This window comes from Aphelocoma coerulescens, chromosome 14 (genome assembly GCF_041296385.1).
Source record: "Aphelocoma coerulescens isolate FSJ_1873_10779 chromosome 14, UR_Acoe_1.0, whole genome shotgun sequence".
Lineage (NCBI taxonomy): Eukaryota > Metazoa > Chordata > Aves > Passeriformes > Corvidae > Aphelocoma > Aphelocoma coerulescens.
In genome coordinates, this window is record NC_091028.1 from 11447620 (window position 1) to 11468891 (window position 21272).

The 21272-nt window shown below is 55.3% G+C and overlaps 1 protein-coding gene across 1 annotated transcript; it reads left to right on the top strand.

The window, feature by feature from the left end:
• Positions 1-4143: 4143 nt before the first annotated feature.
• Positions 4144-19139, top strand: MMD2 (monocyte to macrophage differentiation associated 2). Its single transcript, XM_069029806.1, has 7 exons — positions 4144-4191; positions 15986-16067; positions 16714-16874; positions 16964-17038; positions 17319-17420; positions 17714-17783; positions 18250-19139. The coding sequence occupies exons 1-7, from the start codon at positions 4145-4147 to the stop codon at positions 18451-18453; spliced, it is 741 nt and encodes a 246-aa protein (XP_068885907.1). The 5' UTR covers position 4144; the 3' UTR covers positions 18454-19139.
• The last annotated feature ends 2133 nt before the right edge of the window (positions 19140-21272 follow it).

The window sequence follows — 21272 nt, forward strand, 5'->3', positions numbered from 1 at the left end:
CGCGGGCGGCGGTGGATGGGAGACTCGGGGCGCGGCCGGTGGTCCCCGGCTCGGACGCGCCCCCGCTGTCCCCAGGCTGAGCGCGTTCCGGTCACGGTGCCCCCGCGGGCACGCCCCGCGCCCTTCCCGCCCGCCCGCGCCTCTGCAGTTCCGCTTCGTGCCACGGGATGGCCCCGAGGCTCAGCAGATGGGCGGGCGGGGGCTCCGGACTTGGGAAAAGGGAAAAAGTAGTTGTGGCTGTTCGGCCTGGAGAAAAGTGCGTGGAGACCGCAGAGCAGCCTTCAGTACCTGAAGGGGCTCTTGGCCAGAATCTGTAGGAATAGGACAAGAAGTAACGGGTTCACGCTGAAAGGGAAGATGGTTACTCAGAAGGAATTCTTTGCTGGGATGGCAGTGAGGCGCTGGAACAGATTGCAGAGGCGCCAGCCCTGGCCATGTCCAAAGCCAGGCTGAATTGAGCATCCTGTTCTAGTGGACGATGTCCCTGCCCATGGCAGGGGGTTGGGACTAGACGAACTTTAGGGTCCATTCCAACCCCTTCACATTCTGTGATTCTATGACTGCTCCTGGCACAGTCTCTTCCAGGGAGCTCTCAACTGTTCTGGCCATTCGAGGGCTCCTGTGGGGTCCCCAGATTGCAGAAACAGATTGCCCAGAGAGGCTGTGGAGTATCCCTTGCTGGAGATATTCCAGACCCGTCTGGACACACTCCTGTGCCGTGTGCTCTGGGATGACCCTGCTTGAACAGGAAGTTTGGACCAGATGCCCCACTGTGTTCCCTTCCAACCTGACCCATTCTGTGAATTCCAGACCAAGGGGAGCCCTGACTCAGGGAACAACTTGTCAGGAGATAACACAAATTGCAGGGAAAAAAAGAAAAAGGGAGCTGAACAAGGGATGTCTGGAAATGGGATCAAAATCAAGGGATTAGTACGAAAAAGGGTAAATCTCACAAAAACGAGCCACCAGGTGTTGGGTTTTTGCCTGTGGGCCCAGCTGGCTCCAGAAGGTTCATGAGTGATGCTCACGGGGCAGTGTGAAGTGATGGAGCCTCCACCTCACCAGCCTGTGAGGTAAAAGGAACCTCCAGCTGCTGGCAAGGAGACCCCTCCAAATGGCTTCAACACAAGTGGCCATTCCCCAGCTCCCTGCTGCCCTGTGCCCACCCTGCCATGGCCACCAGAGCCAGTCCTGTCCCCCACACTGCCCCCCACATTCTCCTCTGCCTCCACTACACCTGCTGCCAACACATCCATAGATCCTGTAGCTCTTTCCACCCATCCAAAGCTTCTTTTCTCCTGGGGAGACTTTCCCTGCTGATGGCAGATTTTAATCTCAAATTATCTCTTTTCTTACCTGTTGGCTCTGGCAGTTTCATGTGCAGGGAAACGTCTCTCCCTGAGGAAATGGGATCACAGCATGTGCTGCCAGGAGAGCCAAACACTGCCATCATTGCAAAGGTGTGGATATTCACACTGTTCGCTGCTGGGGTGCCCCTGGAATCCTTCACTGGGGGCAGTGCACAGAGGTGTCTCCAGCTGTGGGAATCCTGCAGAGAATATCCTGAGATGGAACAGACACACAAGGATCACAGAGCCCAACTCCTGGCCCTGCACCAACAATCCCACCCTGTGCCTGAGGGTGTTGTCCAAACGCTCCTGGAGCTCTGGCAGCCTTGGGGCTGTGCCCATTCCCTGGGAAGTCTGTTCAGTGCCTGACCACCCTCTGGGGGAAGAACTTTTTCCTAATATCCAAGCTAAACTTCCCCTGACACAGCTCCAGCTGCTCCCTCGGGTCCTGTCACTGGTCACCAGTGAGAAGAGATCAGAACGAAGGAAGAAAACATCCCTGGGCTTCATGATCCATTCCTCATCTAAAGGAAAACTCTGCAAGCCCCCCATGTTTTGGTGACATTAAAAAAACCCGGCTGCATTCAGGGTATCCCAGAATACTGGAATTTCTCCTTAATGCCCTTACAATTACTCAGATCTTTGCAAGGTGAGGAGAGCACCAGGGGTGGGAGAGGGAAGAAAAGCAAGCTGGGCTGGTGGGCAGAGTACATGAGGAGGGCTGCCGTGCAGGGAGGGGACACATCCCAGTGGGGTACAGGTGGTGTGAGCGTGGACATCTCCACACCCCACCTTGGAGCAGCCCCTGGCTGCCTGTGATTCTCCATCTGCCAGGTTTGGAGGCATTGCTGGGGCTGGAGCCATTCCCCAGCATGATGCTCGAGGCTTTGGTTGCCATAACAACTGGATTCAGGCTTCAAAAATAGTAACTTATTTTTCATTCAATTTGCCTTTTGCCCTCTGAGACGGATCTATTTTGGGATGGATGGTTTGCTTCAGGTGTCCCTTGCCAGCACCCTTGGCTGGGGGCTTTGGGGATGGGGGTTCTTCTGTTAAATGTGATTTATCATCTTTTCCTCTTCCTCCCCTCTTCAGGGCCAGAGAACAGGTACAGCAGGGCACAGGAATCATGACATAGCCTCTGCCAAAGCTCATCATCTGGGGAAGGAATTTGAAAAATATCTTCCCGGTTAAGTGGCAGAGCGTGGGAGAGGTTTTTGGAGATGATCTCACTCTGCATCTCAGCTTGGACCTGCCACTCTCAGCCAGGGCTTGGCTGTCCCAGATATCCTGCTAAAGATGGGGTTTATTTTGTTGCCCCCACACCTCCTGGATTCTGCTGTCACCAGTCTGGTCCCCACTGGTGTCTTCCATTCACAATGGGAGTTGTGCAGGAAGGCTGAACCTGCTGCTGGCTCCTGGGGTGCTTCTTGTGTGCCTTGGGGACACCCCACAATGCAGCTGCACCTTTTGCATCCCCTGACTGAGCTGCTTTTGGAAGGGGTTGCAGAGGGTGCCAGGATTAATTCATGCCTAGACTTAAAAGGATTTATTCCTTTTTGTCTGTTTTGGCTTTTCGAAGATCTATGTGTGCTTGATCTCCCGTGGAAATGGCCATATGAGTACAACCCTTCTTGGCAAAATGTCCTCAGCTGTTCCACCTTCAGCATTACCACAGCTTCAGCAAGGAGAGGTTGTGTCGGGGTGACCAAGACTCTGCTCCTCCAGTTGTTGCTGACCTCTCCTTTCTTGTCCCTTAGCTGCTGGCCTGAGAGTGCCTGCAGTCCCTGGCACAGCGAGGGCAAGGATGACACCCATCTGCCCCCAGACAAGCCCCCATCACCTTTTGTATCCCCTCTCTGAGCTGCCCAACCTCAGATATACCTCGGGATGTCACCTCCTGTAGGATCCTCCTTGGGTGATGTAGTGGAGGGAGGGGTGAAGGTTTTAGGATGGAGATGAGTTAATTGTGGGGTCCTTAGTCCTTGCCTTGCTGTCATGCTTCTTTATCCCCCCTTCTCCTGAGCAGGGAGGGATGGTGGGATGCTGGAGTTGTGTCCCCACCACGCAGCGATGGGGCTGAGGCAGAGCCACCCACCCCTGCTGGGGCCTCTGGAAAATAATGAGAAAAAAAATGATCAAAGCCAAATAAATAAAAGTAAAGCGAAACAAACGAGCTCCTTGGGGATTTCGCTGCCCCGGGGCGGGCAGAGATGCCCCGGGGACCCTCGGGTGGACCCGGTCGTAGACAGCGGGGCCGGGGGGAGCAGGTGGGTACCGGGGTGCGGGCCGGCTGCCGGCACTCGCCGCTCCCCCTCCTCCCCGATGCTTTAATCACATTTTCAATTCAAATCTGCTGCTATTTGATCCCTCGGGGGTGGCAGCGGGGAGGGTGGGGGATATTTTTAGCTGTGCTTAAAGCTGCCGGGGGGCGGAGGGAGATCGCGCAGGTTGTTGGCGCCGGGAAGAGTTAGAAGGGATTCCCCCCCCAGCACCCCCCTTTCCTTTTTTTCCTCCTCCTCGTTGCACATCTGAGGGCGGCAGCGGGGCTGGCTCCCCCCTCCCGGAGGTCGCCTTTGTTTTCCCCGTGTCGCTTCTCCCGAGCAACCGAGGGAGCGGGAGGGGGCCGGGGCCGGGCCGGGCCGGGCTGGGCTGGGCTGGGCTGGACCGGCCGCCCCTTCTCCTCCTCGCTCGCCGGAGCTCGCCCAGTTGGTGCCGTTCCCCCGGGCGGCACTTTCCCCCCGCCCCGGGGCTGAGCAGCCGCCGCCCCCCGGGACCCCCATGGCACCGCCGCGATGTTCGTGTCCCGGCTCCTGGATTTCCAGAAGACGCGCTACGCCAGGTAAATCCGTCGGTGCGCCGGTCCCCGACCTCCGGTGCTCGCGGAGCCCCCGGACAGCCCCAACCCCTCCCCGGGCTCGGCTCCGCTGGGATGGAGCCCGAAAGGATCTTCAAAAGCTGCTGAGTGCCTCAAAGCACAGGGCAAGTGCGGGCTGGGCTTTTGGCTACCTGCTTTTCTGCATCCTTAAAGGATTCTCAGCATCCTTGGGAGCCTTCGCTGCCTTTCGCTGGGTCTAACTTCGCCGCGGCTCTCCGCGCTGCCGGGGAAGCAGGATCCTGCCTTCCCGAGGGAAGAGACCCCAGCGCTGGCTCCGAACCCCCCATGGAAGCACCAGTGTGGTCCAAGGTCCCGCTGCACCCAAGTGAAAGCCCCTCGAGGTGGCTCTCCCAGCCCGGACCTGCAGGCTCAACAGGGTTCCCATGGGATGCAACGGTGGTGGATCCTTCTCTCCCTCAATGAAATCCCCAGGGATTTTTCCAGCAGGAGCCGGGACTTGTTTTAAAAGCTCAGGTGTAGCAGGAAACCTCACGGTGTTACCTGTGCAGGGGGAAACCTGAGGATTGCTGAGCACAAGTCAGAGGGCACTTGGCCACACGCGCTTCTGCGGGATCAGATGTGGCCTTTAGGAGGGAGCTGGCAGGTGGCATGGGGACAACGTCTGCAGCCCTCTGCTCCCCGGGTGGCCGGGATGAGTCAGATGGCACCGGGTGCTGCACAGCCACATGGGGACCGGGGAGGTGCTGGGGGTGCTCAGCTTTGCACCGAGGACACGCTTTGCTCCCAGCTCCCTGGGACTGTGGTGGGGAGGTTTTCCTGCCTGTGGAGGGTCCCGCGGGCTGGCACAGCTGCTGGGGGTACTCAGCTCTGTGCTGCCACTTCCAGACTCCCAGTGGTCCTGTTAGGGGCAGATACCAGAGAAAAACTTGTGTGAAAAGAAGTGGTGACAGTGTTTCTTTCCTGCTCCAGGCAGGATGATCCCTGAGGGATGTTTGTCTGGGCTGGGTAAGGACAGGAGACCATCCTCCTACCCCCTCCAGCCATCGGCTCCTTTCCCTCCAGGTGTCCCATGGGGAAAATCCGTGCTTGCATCTCCAAAACCTGCCTGAAACGTGGCCACTTGGTCAAAGACAGTTTTGATGCTGTATCTGCCTCCTGATAACATTTGTCTGGGGGCGAGGCAGGAGGCACCCAGCAGGTCTGCACAATGTGCCTGGTACAAAACCTTGTGAAAATGGAGAATTCAAGACTCCCCCCCCTCCCCCCCCCAGCTGGCATGCAAAGGACAGAGCTGGGGGAAATGAAGCTGAGCAAAGCTCTGTACCCCCCAAAGCGTGAGGCAAACCATACCTTTAGCCCATGGCAGGGGTGCAGAGGCTCTCTGGGAGCTGGGCAGCAGATCAGGGGCTGCTCCACTGACATCAGTCTCCCCCAGCAGAGCCCATCTGCCAACCTGTTACTTGATTTATCCTGAATCAGTGTGCTCCAGCCTTGTTGTGCTCAGTTCTGGAGACAACTCGTTAAATGGGATGAGGCTTTACAGATAGCCTTGCAGGGATGGTGCCCACCTGCAGGGCAAGGGCTGTGGGGAATGGGAAGGGTCAGATCCACAGGGAATCCTCCAGCTCTCACTGTGTGCCAGGGCTGGATGGGGAGCAGCAGGAGATGGGTGCTCCCTTGGCTTTCACCCCAAGAGAGTCACCAGCACGTGATGCTAACCCAGGGCTTCCTGTATCATCACAGAGATCCTCTTAGCCTAGTGCTTAAAAATAACAGTGGGATAATCCCCGTTCCCCCCGCACTCCACGCACACCAACTCTGCTCTCCTTGGAAATCCTCTGCTGCGGCATATCCCAAAAGAAACCCTAAAGCTGCTTCTTCCTTTGTGCCAGGGGTGCTCTTTCAGCTGAGCTCTGAGGTGGGAATTAGGGTGAGCAGAAGCCAGGGGACTCATGGTGGCATGTGTCCTTCAAGGCAGCAGAAGCACCTCAAGTCCTGTGTTCACTTTTCACTATGGGAAAGATGTTGAGGTGCTGGAGCAGGTCCAGAGAAGGATAATGGAGCACAAGTCTGAGAAGGAGCAGCTGAGGGAGCCATGGGGGACTCAGCCTGGAGAAAAGGAGGCTCAGAGGGGACCTTCTCACTGACCACAACTCCCTGACAGGAGGGTGCAGCCAGGTGTGGGTCAGGCTCTGCTGCCAGGGAACAAGGGATGGGATAAGACAAAATGGATTCAAGCTGCACCAGAGGAAGTTTAGATTAAAACTGTAGTCAGGCATTGGAACAGGCTGCCCAGGGAAGTGGTTGAATCACCATCCCTGGAAGTTTTCAAAAACATGTGGGGATGTGGCACCTGGGGACATGGTTTAGGGGTGAACATGGCCGTGCTGGGCTAATGGTTGGACTCGATCTTAACAATTCTAAGGTTCCATCTTGCAACATCATTTCAGAGAATGTGGCCTTGCTTGTGGTGTTCCTTGAAAAAACGAAAAATATCCAAGTTTTCCTTGTGCTGGAAAAGCCTGGAACAGGGTTCATTTTTCATGTCATTTTATCTAATTTTGAGCAAGGACCAAGAAAGGAGGAACTTGGCCATTGATACACCCACCAAAAGGAATAAATAAAACACAGTGTGGTGATGAAAGACCTGTTGTGTGAGAACAAAGAGATGAAAAGCAGTGATCAATGTGGGAACGTTCTGTGAACTGCCAGGAGAAAACTCAGGGCTGAAGGGGAACCAGGCTGTCTCCAAATCCCTCCTGGCTGGGCTTTGGAGATGTAGTGTTAGAGCTGGGGCAGAGGGGAAGAAAGCAAAGGCAGGGGCTGTCACCGTGGTGGGAACAGGGTGCAAGGCAGTGCCATTTGAGCTCGCCGTGGTTATAAATTAGGAACGCAGTTGTTTCTGCTCTGCTGTGGGGTCCAGGAGGCTCTTCCATCACTGACACCGTGGGGAAATGGAGTTTCAAAGCACAGTTGCTGCAAGGCTTTCCCTGTCACTCACAACCTGCACGCTTGACAAGCAATATCCATCTCCTGCCCGACAGGCCAAGCTCAGCCACGACACCAGCACAGCACAAAGTGCAGGCAGATGTGATTCTTCCTGCTTTGTCCAACCACCAGAGGGTTATCCCCCTACTCCCCCTCCACTCTTCCTCCCAGATCACCAAAATGGTGCTGGGTCCCTCCCAGACCAACAGATCAGACCAAGCTGCATCTTTACCACTGGACTCATTGGTCAGGTTACATTGACCTGGTAACCAAACCCTCCTTGCACCTCACCACCAGTTTTGACCCCATTTTGGCCCAGTTTAAACTCAAACATGGTCTGGTCCTTCCTGCCTATGTAGCTGTCACGGGGCTGAGTATCTTCCTGTGGGAACACTGAATGCTTCCCAGACTTTGGCCATCCAGAGCTGTAATTGGAAGGAAACCTGATTAATCAGGGAGCTGCTGTATCCAGCCAGCTTCAGCATCTCTGGAGCAGCAGTGGAGAGGGGCTTGCTGGGAGCTGCAGGGCACTGAATCATCCTCACAAACGGATAGCAGCTCCTTTGATTTATCCATGTAAAAGGCTCTAAATCTTACTGTGTTTGCTTGGCTTGCCCTGCGTGGAGCAACACAAAGAGGAGCAACTGGGAAAATCCACAATAATGTCTCAGCCCAGGAGCAGGGGGCTCTGTGGGGGTCTCTGTAGGTGCATGGTCCAGGCTTGTCCTCACCCCCCTGTGCCTGCAATGCAGGCACTGCCACCTCCTCACCAGCATGAAGGGATGGAGGTCTGAACTCCACACTTGCTCAAACCCAAATCCTCTGAATTTGGGGAAAGGCATCTGGGAAGACCTTCCTTGTTTCTCCCTGCACCTGTAATTATTGAGCAAAGAGACATTCTTCAGCTACTCCAGCATCTCTGGCCAAGACAGGGAGAGAAAAACCAGCAGGAATAGGAGGAGCAGGAAATGTTGGGGTGCTCAGACTCCCAGCAAAAGGAAAGCAATGCCAGGACAGAGCCACCACATTGGGAAGACTGGTTCCCCGTTGCTTTGCCATGAAAATATGAGCAGCCCTCGCCTGCTCCCACACACTCCAAGATGCTTTCCAAGAGCTCTGCTTCCCCCACAGCCCATGTGGGATGAAGCAGTGAGAAGGAAAATGCTTTCAGTGTTGATACCACAGCCTGAAGCTCCTTGAGAGGCAGGGGCTGCTCACCTTGCAAGCACCGGCCCCATCAAGACCTGCCTGTCCCACCTGAAAAGACAGACCCCCTTGATGCAAAAGGCACTGCTCCAAGAGATGGAGAGGCTCCCAAAGTGCCTGAAAACCAGGATCAGCCAATGTTACCAACCAATTCCATGGTGGTTGCTCTGTGGGGCCAGGTTGACTCAGGTAACCTCTTAAAATGGCACCAGTAGAGTCATTTCATGTAGGTTTAGATGCTCAGGGTGCTTAACTGGAGCCAGGTATTTGGAAGGCAACAAGCCCTTGGAGCATCATTGTTGATGGGATGTCCACTCAAACTACCCCATTCCCTCCTCTGCAAGGGTTGGGGCACCCAGCAGGACAGGCTCAGGTGGGGACCACCACACTGGAGATGTGCCTAAGTGGGCAAACCAAGCCCCATGCCTTGTGCTTTTGGGGGAAGGATGGTCTCTTGGCTGCCTGGGAAGCACATGATCTTCCCCCTCCTTCAGCTGGTGTTGGATATCAGCCTGATGTGATTCTTTGGCACAGTTTGCTGTGGCCAGCTTCACGAGGTAGCAGCCAGCAACCCATGGGAAATTCAAGCCACTGCCCAGCACGGCAGGTCAGTGACTATGAGAAATGGGGCTCTGCCAGGACGGGTCCTGGGCTCCCCTCCCCTCCTCCTCCCTTCCCACACCCCCAGCTCCACAGCGAGACAAAGTCATGCCAACCAACTACAACTCCCAAAGAAAGGAAGGGAAAAGAGCACAACTCATTCCAGTCCTTCGCTCCCGAGGGGTGCCTGGCTGCATTTGCACAAGGAGGCTGGTTGTGTCCCCAGAGATTCTGCTGCCAGGGGATGGATGCTCAGGGCTGGGTCTGAGACATGGCCAAACACAGGTGTCAGGTCTCTCCAGGTGTGACAGAAACTCAACATTTTCATGCAGTGAGAATCCAGAGCCTGATGGGCTCTCTGTGACAACACTGCAACCTCTCATGATAACACGATACCACAGGTGTCATATTCCTGGTGGGTGAGTCAGATACAGTGAGTTGAGCCAAGCAGTGCTGACCTTCAGGAGAATTTGGAGTCAACTCTGTGCTCCTGTTTGAATTTGAAGTCCAGGTTTGCTGCTGAGGAAAGGATTTTATGCAGAAAGAGATCATGAGGTCAGGGCAAGGAGTTGCCTCCTCTCTGTGCTGAGCAGCACTGGCTGGCACAGCAGCATTAGACACAGCCCTGCTCTCTGTTGTAAGTAATACTAATGGAAATCTTACTATCTGCATGCTTGGCTGGTGAAATACATGATCTTCCTTCTGTGCCTTCGCTGTCCAGAGGCATTTGCTGAATAATTTACAGAAATTATTTGTACTTGAGCGGCATCCAGGAATCCCACATGAGAGCCTGGCTGCGTCTCTCAGGCCACGCTGTTGGGAGATTTTATGAACCTGGGACACGGTCACCTGCCAATGTATTTCACAGTCACAGCCAGGGTTAGAGGCTGGGAAAGCTCCAGCCCTCAAACTATCCAAATCTTCTGCCAGCAGGCACAGGATCCAGTGGTCATGCTCAGTCCTGCCCACCTTGGGCTGTTGCAATTAAACAGGCAGAGCCAGCTCAGGATTTATCCCACTAACTTCTTGCTCAAGGCAAGGCAGCTAGGAACATGCACAATGACTTTCCAAACAAGAAATTAATGAATAATAGAGGATTTGCAGTTCTGGAAACAGTCCTTCCAACGTTCACAAAACACCTGGGACATCAGAGTCATTTTGTGACTAATCAGCTGTTGTTGGATGTCTCATGAGTACCAAATGAAACAAGAAGTCCCAGCTCAGAAAGTAATTTGGGAAACACTCACCAATCCCATCTGTTGTGAATAAACAAACAGCTCTGCTGTGGTTGCAGGGTCATGAATTGCCTTGGAAGAGTTAGAGACACCATCTACATAGAGAGCTGGGGAGAAAAATAAATATCCCTACCCACAGGATGGGAATATGGACAGCTAGGACCCTGCTGGGAATTGCTGCTGAGTTTCCACCACCAACCAAGTCCTACTGGGTGTATATGGGCTCTTGTGGGTGCAGAAATTGTCAATGCCTGCATCCAGCCTGGCTTGGAGCCTCCCGTGCTTGTCCCTGCTAGGGTGAGGAGCAAGAACCGAAGGGTGTATGCCCTTGGTATGTTCAGGGGAAGAGCAGCACATGCCCTCCTGCACCCTCTGAGGCAGCAGGATGTGTCAGGGGTTGCCTCCTCTGTCCCTTCTCAGGGGACATCTGTGCCCAGGGCTCAGAGCCAGGTACAACATGGACCTGGCTGAGCACACGGTCCCTGCCTGGGAGCATCTCTAAGTCAGCAGCAGCACTTGCTCAGCATTTCTCAGGGCATGCAGGTTGTGTAGTGCCAGGGGATGGTCCACAGCCAGCCCAGGGTGCTGGTACACGTCAGAGTACTGGGAGTGAGCAAAACCGGGATGGCCGTAATGGGGTGATGGATGACAATTGGATCTGCTGCTCGTTTTGACTCACCTTGTGGAAGCAAGGCTTGCACCAGGGGAATTTGGGTGGGTTACTCCAGAAATCTGGTGATCCACGAATTTACCCATGGTAGAGAAAGGTAGGGAAATGCTGGTTTAGATAAAAAGCCTTCCATTTCCTGCTCCCTACCCAAGCTGCTGGCTCCTTGTGCTAGGAAGCGTTACAAAAGAAAACATTGAGTTGTCCTGCTCCATCAGCCCTCCTGCCCCTCTCCCATGGGATGGGCTGGAGTCACAGGAGGGGCCCATAGACAGGCCTGCCCCAGCTGCCCCACCTCCCCTGGCCCCAGGAGCTGCTCCACAGGCTTCCAGCAGGCACAGCTCAGCTTTGCAAAGCAGGAGCGCCATGTGCCTGCGTGGGAGCGCGCAGGTGCTGAGGGATGGGCATGGAAGGGGGATTTCAGCTCCCAGCGGGTGCCACGCAGCCGTGCACATGCCCACGTGGGTGGCTCTGCAGATGGCAGTGCTGGGCAGCATCGGCCTTGGCGTTTCTGCTTCCCAGAGGCAAACGCTCCCACGTCAATGGGTAGGAAGGAAAAGCAGGATTTCGCAAGTGCTCCTGGGCTGGATAAAGCAGTAAAGTCTGGGGGATCTCCTGGGCTCAAGGTGGGCCATGGGTGTTTCGTCGTGGTCCTGCTGCGTCTCCTGAAGCCTGTGATTGTGTCCCATACACAAGCAGCAAGCAGGCTCCATGCCAGCACGCACAACTGCCCAGGACTGAGCTAATTACAAACCACAGAGGAGCTCAAGGGATTGAAGCCTCTTACCAGGGATGCAGCTGGAGCATTACCAGATTCCGGATCAGAGGCAGGGCACTTGCCAAGCCCCAGCTTACGGGGATGCCACCACAGCAGCTCCCACGTGAGCACGAGCCCCAGGACCAAGCCCTGACATCTGTGCTGGGTGTGCAGCCTCGGGGCTATCAGAGCAAACCCAGGCCATGCATTGAAGAGTCAGAGGCCAGTCTACCCTACAGGGACACATCTGTTCCATCACTGACACCTCAGGCATCACAACACTTGTTCTACCAAGCGACAGCACCAGCAAGGCTTGCTGCCACTGCTGGTTGACATCCAGCAAATCCTTCCTCAGTCCTTCCTCTTTTACTTTAAAAGCAGCTGTGACATCAAGTCACAAGAGGAAGGAGAAATCTTCTTTTGCAGCCAGACCCCAAGAGCTGCCCAGCAGAGAACACAGCTTGGAAAAGCCCCAGCTCCTTGGGCAGGAGGGTAGATGCACAGCAAATCCATCTCCACAGGCTTTAGGCCAGCTCCTGAGTAAGCTCAGCCCTTTTATAAGCCATTTGCAGGTGAAACCTGTAGATGTGAGCTGCTCTGGGGAGATTTGTATCACCTGGGATAACCTTGGACTTGCTGACTGCTCCTTTGTCCCCGTGGCACCCAGCCCACAGTGCACAGACACACAGACACATGCACAGCCTGATTTATGGCAGGGCTGGGGAGGGCAGGTGTTGGACCAGCTCTTTCCAAGGGCAGGAACCCAGCTCACACCTCCCCATCCACATTTTAGTGGTGATTTTACCCCCTCCTCACATTATGCACCCACTGGCTCACCTAAAGCATGTCAGAATTATTATCCTCACTTGGAGAGGGGGGAAAGGGCATGAGAGGAACATGAAGAGATGTGGCAGAGGCCAACCAAGGAGTCGTGTCAAAGTCAGGGCTAAACCCCATCTGTCCCAAATTGCAGTCTGGCTTGGGTCTCCTTCAGGGCTGTTCACGTGTGCAGGGGACAGCTTTCCTGCAAAGTGTCCCATGGCTCTGCTTGAGTGAGTGTGTGGTGACCGTGGAGTGACTGATTCAGGTTCTCATGGTGTCCTCAGGAGAGCTCAGATGGTCCCTTGTGAGCCCTCCTGAGGAATAATTTAACTTAATCCCTTTCTTACCTTCTTCTTCCCATCCTGGCAAAGCAAAAGACAGGCAGATCTGCACGATTTTTGAGGCTGGAATTTTGTTATTGGATAAAAGCCTTTTAAAAACTCTGTAAAAACCCCTAAAGCTATAAAAAAAAACACCCCAACCCAACAGAGTGGGAGAAAGAGCAGGAGAAAGGAACAGGCCTGGGAAGCCAGCTCTGCACTTTGCCCCGGCACCCAGGGACAAGGGGCTCTTTGTTTCCCTGGCCAGAGCCTGCTGTACTGGCCCTTTTCAGGCTCCCTCCCTGGGAAAGAGGCCAGGGGAAAGCAGGCACAACCAGGGCAGGCAAAAACCCTGGGGCTGCTGTTCATAACCCCTGCTCAGACCCTCAGCAGCCCCCCCCTTCATACAGCCAACTGTAGGGAGTCTGCCAGGAACAGCACCGGCAGGAAAAGGTGCCCGGGAACCCTTCAGTTCCCTGCTTCCCACACACCATCCCTGGAAATGAACATGCTTGTGCTCCTGCTGGGCAGGAGTCTTTGAACTTCTCTGTGTCTTTTGGACTTCGCCATCCTGAAGCACCTGCTGAACTGCACTGGAGCACCCAGTGGTGGTGTGAACACCTGCCTGTGGCTTCTCAGACCCAACAATCACAAGTGCTCTTTCCAAGTGTATCTGTCTGTCTGTCCAGGTTGGAGCTGTGGTTTGAGGCTGGTTCTGCACACCGGCATGGCAGCTGTCTGCAGGCTGAGAATGCTGCAGGGCTCCCTGTGCCCTGCCCTGCATCCGTCCCAGCGTGCACACGGATGACGTGAGCTGGTCCATGAAATCCCAGGAGAGTAGGGGAGGAAATGGCCTCTGCACCCCTGGGAAATAAGGTGCAGCCAGGAACTTATCTGCCTTGCTAGGAGATATGCAAACACCAGCTGCTCCCATTTCTACACAGCATAGAGGACCACAGAAATGTGCCAAATTAGCCCCAAAATGCAATGCTGGTCCCAGGAGAGCCCTGCTGTTCCCAGGCTGGCCCAGCACTGCGCAGCCAGGTCCCACATCCATGATGCTCCATTTCCCACCATCCACAGGATGATGCTTACTAGAAAGCAGGGCAGGAAAACAAGAGTGCTCTCTCCCCAGGTAAAAAAAAAAGGCTCCTCCTCAAGGCTATTGTCCCTCTGGGGAAAGAAGGTGCTTATGGTGCCCCACACCAGCACGGCTTTGGGCTCCAGGAACACAGATGCTCTTCAAACTCATTCCATGGGGATGGCTTGGGTGGTCCTTCCTGGCCTCTCTATCCCTATACCAGAGCTAGGGAGGATATCTGCAACCCAGGGACACCTTCCCAAAGGGTCTTGGTGCCTCCCAGCTCTGGGGAGGGGGCTGTGGAATTGGCTCCATGTTACTGCTCCATCAGAGCAGAGAGGAGATGGAGCAGGCTTTGTTAAAATCAATAAATTCAAGGAAAAGGCCTTGAACGTGTTTCCTCAGCAACTGTGACGTCATGTGGACGTCTGGCCTCCCCTCCTTCCCCCCCCTTCCTCTTATTATTAAAAGGGAAAATAAGGGAAGCAGACAGTGAAGGGGAGCTGGGGACAGTCTCCTGGCAACGCTGGGGACAGTAACGTCCTCCTGCCAGGGGGACATGGCTCCAGCACAGGCAGCCCTGCCAGGCCTCGTGGCTGGAGTGGTGGGATGGGGAGGGCATCCCTGGTGTCCCTGGGGTGCAGGTGATAGCACTCTGGGCACAGCCATGTCCCCAGGGATGCCCAGCTGCTTCCTGGCCCTGCTGAGCCCCGATTTACCCCGCACAAGTCCTTGGTTTGCAGAGCAGGGGGAGCTTGGCCCCTCCATTTTCCCTTTTAATTCCAGACATTTTTTGGTGATGAGGACCATGAATCTCTTCCCACAGTGCCAGGGTCTGGCAGGAGGGCCGGAGCTGGGGACAGGGTCCCTGTGTGGGTTGTCACTGTCACCTGCTGGGTGGCCCCTCTCCGTGCTGTGGCCACACGATTCCCCCCACACCAATCCTTGTCATTTGAGCTATCTAATCCATCCTGGCTGAGTTTTAACAGGTAGCAGTGAGTGGGGCCAAGCAGGCGAGAGGTGGCAGAGGAGTCCACACAGGTGTGGGTGGCTTGGGGACACGGGGAGGGGACTTTTCTTGCCTTTCCAAGCATCCCGGATTGAGGCATCACCCTGCCCAGCAGCAATGTCTTGCCAGCCCCTGAGCCCCTTTGCTGGGCACAACTCAGCTGTGAAATGCCACAGATGGTGCTGGAGCTGGGGGCAAACAGGGTCACAAAGCAATTAGCCCAGGTCCTGCAGGGCAGTCCCGCCGGCGCCTGCTCGGCTCGGCCATTCCTGACCTGAGCCACAGCAGGAAAAATCTTTGAAACCCTGATTCTCAGGACCAGGGAAGGAAGCCTCTCCATTTTCCTGTTTCTCATTCCCTTTGCTAAGCCTCCACGGCTGTCTCCTGCCAGAAGAGGGTGGTGAACGAGGCTTTGCTCCGACCTGTTATCACGGATGCGCATTTAATTTGCTGTTACATACCCACAATGGAGTGACACTATTTTTTATCACTGTGTGTTGATCCAGCAGGGGAAATCAATACATTCCTGTGAATGCCAAGAGCAAGCTGATGCTTCCTAAGACTAAGAGAAACAGAAATAAAGATGCAGGTTTGCAAGGGAGGGCAGCAGGGTTCCCCCACACAGCAATCTGTGCTGGGACATGCAGCCCTGGGGGTAGGGGGTAGATGCAGGTGGTACCCAGGAACCAAAGACATCACAGGGATACCCTTGTTGGAGCTGGGCACGCTGCTGTGACATGAGGGTGTCACCCCTGGATGGGTTGGGGACCTGCAGGTCTGCCCACTACCCTGTGTTCCCTCTTCACTGCTGGGGCTCTTCCCATGTCTGCCCACAGCAACAGGCAGAGTTGGCTCCTGCCTTCTACTTTCCAAGCAACAGCAGTTCCCAGGAGCTGCTTCATCCTGAGCCATGGCCAAGACCTGGGGACCTGGCACTTGGGGACAGCCAGATGGACATGCTGTGCTCTTGGGTCACTTCTGCAGGGCAGCTGGAGCAAAGCTGAGCTCAGGTGGGGCTGCAGGCTGGGGGTGGCCCTGTGCAGACCCCTCCAGAAGGGTTTTGCTCCATCCCCATCCTCTGAGCGTGTTTCTCTCCCTGCTTCTTGCTGCAGGTTCATGAATCACCGTGTCCCGTCCAACTGCAGGTACCAGCCCACGGAGTACGAGCACGCGGCCAACTGTGCCACCCACGCTGTGAGTCCCTGTCCCTGGGTGAGGGAGGATGGTGCTCATCTCTCTGGGGATCCACTGAGGAACAGCAAAGGACACCTAAAAATGTCTGTGTTCAGCCCTGGAGCAGTCACTCAGAGTCTGAGGGCTGTGATGAGGCAGATGTTCCCCATGAGCTCCTGGGGACTGGGATGCTCTCCTTCCTTCTGCCCTGGGAAGCTGATGTGCATCCCCCTTGCTCTCAACCACTGTGGCCACATGTCCCTGGGGAATCTGGCTGTGGCTTGGTGAGGCAGGAGCATTTTCAAAGCTCCCTGAAAAGGGATTGTTTGACAGCAGGAACTGTGACAGGTGCCCATGGGGCTGCCTGTGCAGCAGTGGGAGGAACCTCTCCCCCCATCAGGGTTTCTTTTGGGAACTGACAGTTCCCACCCCGAGTCCTGGGAGATGACTCAGAGGCAGCCATCCTCCTTGTGCCTTCCTCCTCCTCCCTACCTTCTGGACAAACTATTTTGGAGTTGTACCACGCAGGGAGGGACCCTGCCTGCCCCTTACGGGTGGTAGCTTTGACCAGAAGCTAAAGAGACATCTAAAAGGAAAAGTGGAGACTCTATTGTAGCTGCTCAATGGAAATGCAGAGAGTCAACAGGAGGTTTGCTTCCCCTTCCAGTTCTGGATCCTGCCCAGCATCCTTGGCAGCTCCATCCTCTACATCCTCTCTGATGACCAGTGGGAAACCATCTCAGCCTGGATCTATGGCTTTGGCTTGTCCAGCCTCTTCATTGTCTCCACCATCTTCCACACCATCTCCTGGAAGAAGAGGCATCTCAGGTATCATCCCTGCTTGCTCAGGGCTCGGGAAGGGGAGAGGGTCCAGATACCGATACCCCCAGTGCTTGACCCATCTGTCTGTCCTGCAGGACTGTGGAGCACTGCCTGCACATGTTTGACAGGATGGTGATCTACTTCTTCATCGCCGCGTCCTACGCTCCGTGGTGAGTCGCTGGTGGCTGGAGGCCTTCACCTGGCCCCACTGAAGGGGAAATAAATCAGCCTGGTTCCAGTAAATAGGGTTTCCCTCTCTGGCTTTGCCCCTTCTCAAGGCTGTACCTTACCCCTTTCCACAAAACCTTCACATCCTGTAGACTTCAACCTCTTGAAGTTGAAGTTACAAGCTGGGAAGACCCTTTGGTGGGACAGCCATGGAGGTGAGGGGGTGAGCCCAGTCCCGGGTGCTGCCCTAGACCCGCCTCACCACAGACCCGTATCTTGCAGGTTGAACCTGAGGGAGCTGGGTCCCTGGGCCTCCCACATGCGCTGGATCATCTGGATCATGGCGTCCATCGGGACCGTCTACGTTTTCTTCTTCCATGAGCGGTGAGTGCCCGCGCCCGGCGCCGAGCGGGTGCGTGTGCGGGACCGGGGACGCGGCGCGGGCCGTGCTGCCGTGAGCTGCTGCCTCCACGTGGTGGCACCAAACAAAAAGCCAAAGGCCCCAGACGTCTCCCCGAAGTCCCAAGCGCCTGGTCCCAAGCCAGTCCACACGTGAGGACAAGGGACCTGCTGGGATGGCACCGCCACCCCTTTCCCTATAGCATGGCTGTGGAAATTACAAGCGTAAAACTCAGCCTCCCTCTGCGCCTGCTCCAAGCTGCCTCTCTCTGTCGCAGGTACAAGCTGGTGGAGCTGGTGTGCTACGTTATCATGGGCTTCTTCCCTGCCTTGGTCATCCTCTCCATGGTAAGCCCCTGCTGGGAAGCACTTGGACTCAGAATGAGGGACAAATCCCAGGAGGGATTTGAAAAGCCGGAACAGTTTGTCTCCGGTGGGTTGGTGCAGTCTCCAGGCTGTCTGATGGATAAAGCCATCCCCAGTATGATGTGGCTCAGCTTGGTATTATTGCAGGTGCTTTGGGTGCCCAGCAGGCACCACATGCATCTCCCCCAGGCTCCCCCTGCCTGGGCTCTGTTGTGTTGAAATTGTGGCATCACAGAATCGTAGAATGATCTGGTTTGGAAGGGACCTTAAACATCATCTAGTTCCAATTCTCCCAGAGCCGCTGGGTCCCTGCTGTCTTGCTGGAGAGGAGGGGGTAGCAGAAGGCAGAGAAGTCTGGAGCTGCAGCTGGACAACACTTCTGGTCTTAATGGGGTGGTGGGGAGAGGGCAGACGCCCCTTGGCCTCACTGAGCCCCTCCTGCTCCCAGCCCAACAGGGATGGCCTCCCGGAGCTGGTGGCCGGTGGCTTCTTCTACTGCCTGGGCATGGTGTTCTTCAAAAGCGACGGCCGTGTCCCCTTCGCCCACGCCATCTGGCACCTCTTCGTGGCCATCGGAGCTGGCATCCACTACTATGCCATCTGGAGGTACCTCTACCGGCCCGGAGCGCTGGACACCAAAACGTCCCGGTAGAAGCCTTAAAGACATTGTTTGTGCCATCTGGCACATGGGGACACAGAGGGCAGCGGGGACACAGCCTGCACCGTGGGCTCGTCCCAAACCACCCCCTGGCCCCATGGACAGCAGCTGTTGGTGCCCTTCCTGTGCAGACAGGAGAGCCTGGAGGTTGATTTTAAATATTTTTCTTTTTTAACCTTGGAAACTGGTTTTTTTTTAGGCAAAGGTTTCGGAACACAGTGACTGACTGGGCTGTGGGTGATAGGGGAGTGACCACTTGCTGGGATCTTTGCTCACTCACCTGGTTTTGAGCATCTCACGGGACTGGGAACCTTGGCCCCACATGCCCCTGGCTATGACACCCTGGGATTGGCTACTGGTGTCCTTAGTGTGTGCCACTGAGGGGACTGGAGGAGTCAGGATGAGGGGAGAGGCCCAGTGGTGGAGAGGGATGTGGTGACACCCTTGCACCATCTGGACTCAGCTCCTAAATGGTCCTAAGTCATGTCAGCATTAACTGCTCCATTCCAAGTCCTTGAGGGGATGGTCCACACTCAACAAGCCTTACAAGAGATTGAAACTTGAATCTCTTCCAGGGCATCCCAGTGCCCGAGCACTGGGAAACCCTTTATCTAAGCCAATATTAAGTGCACAAATCAGTACATCCGCCCTAGATGGGCACTGGGATCCCCTATGGACATTTTCTCCCTGGAGCACTTGTTTTCCTCTCCAGCCTCGATGCCAGTGGCAGCCTGAAGCACAGCCCTGCTCCCAGGCTCTGCTGCACGTGTGCCTTCAGCAGGGAGCAGAGCTGGGATCCAGCTCCTGGCATCTCCCTGACTGGGGTCAGCCCATCCACTTCAGGGGATTCCCTTTCTCCTCGAGGGAGGGAAGTGAACCTCCGTGGACTGGGATCACGGGGCTACCTGCCTTCTCTGCTCCCATTTTGCTGATGAGCCTATTGCTCATCAGATTTTATTCCTCTTTTGGAAAGATTTCTGTCATTCCACGGATTGCTGCAGGGCAGGAATGCATCCACACGAAGCTTGGATGTGGGCTGTGATGGAGAGATCCCAGTGAGGTTCAGTTTTTAAATGCCTGACCATGGCCACACAGTGCTAACCCAGGATAATGAGACATGGAACATCCATCCAGCTGTTGGGAGAAGCAGAACAGGAAAACCACACCTGGTCCTGCTCCCCAAACACCCTGGCAGAGCTGCTGGAGCCAGGAGGGTGTGGTGGTGCTGGGCTCTGCCTGCACCTTCCCCATCAGCCCCCGAAGGCATCGATTGCCCATCACCTCTTTTTGGCCTTTGATTAATCACAGCTGCAGCCTCTGGCACGATGTGGCAAGTGAAGGAGGTTTACGGCCACCATCCCACACCTCCCGTTCCTCCAGCAGCATTCCAGGGAGCTGAGTCCCCAGCTCTGCTCCACCTCCCGCAGAGCTTGGGGCTCCCCAGCCTGTGGCATCCTGGGACTGGGTCTCCAGGGCCATTTTGCAGAAAATTACCAAAGAGGAAGCATCTGGATACTCACCCTCCTGACGTGGTGGCTGTGGTCACCAGGCTGGCAAAAATATCCAGTGGGTTTTCACTTCCATAGGCAGAAGGTTCCTGTAAAAGGCTCTGGGAGCTGTACCCGGCACCTCAGCCTGGTGTGGGGCTGCTGGGGATCTGTGCCCAGGGCACCCCAAAGCAACCTTTGGGCTGGGACTGCCCTTGTGGTGATGGGTGGTCTTAGGGATGGGGATGAACAAGCTGGTGTGAGCCCAGACCGTGCTGCTGCCTCTGCCCAGCTCTGGCCCTGTCACCTGCTGCAGATGGAGGGGTGGAGAAGGATGGGCTGTGAGTAACTATCTGGGGTGGGAATAGCAGGATACAGAGGTCCTGGAATGGGAGATGCCATATTTTCTGTCTGGCAAGTCATTACCCTTCTCCGTGCCTCAGTTTCCCCCTCTGAAAGATGGGGGCGAAAACAATGACCTACCTCACAGGGCTCATGTGAGGACCCTGTGAAGCACTTGGAGGGCAGCCAGTGCTTCACAAACACCTGCTTCAATTTTCACTGAGTCTGGGGGACTGAGTTTCCAGGGCCACTGTGGGGCACAGTGACAACCTCGGCTCAGTGTGCCTGGTTCTCCTTCCCCTCTGTCACTAAATCCCATGGGGAACCACCCTGGGGTCAGACCATGCAAACAGCAGTCCCAGCCACAGGCCAATGTCACCTGGCAGGAGCTGAGGATGCCCAGGGACCACCACCCTGTTTTGTCCGTAGGCTTCATCCCAGGGGATTTATCTCGGAAACTGTTTTGCCATTGTGGTCTTTTGGCCCTAAATCTGTCCCAAGGGCTCCTGAGGCACAGGGAGGTGCCAGAAGGACCTTTCTGAGGCTGTTTCATCTCAGTCTCCTGCGGAAAATCCAGGGCAGTACAGATGCCCGGGCAGGAATGGATGGCTGGGCTCTGTTGGGAACATCGCCACCCTGCCTTCAGCCCGGATTTGCTGAATGGGCTTCTCTGTAATTGAGAGGCTCCCCCTCTTCTCTTGCTCCTAAATCCTCCCCTTGCAAAGCAGGGTGGGGGACACAGAGCAAGTAATCGGATTGTCCTCCTATTTTATACTAATTTTAAATGACTCATAACATTCAGGATGTTTGTGGAGGAGGGCTCGAGGGATTTTTTAGCATCTCATGTTTTTCACCATCCATCCTTGTTCAATCAGTATTTTATATTTAACACAGTATTGGGTCAAATACAAACAAACGTAAGGAAGATAATGCTAGTGGATATTGTTTCCTGTGGAGTAGGATCGAAATAAAAACTCAAGATAC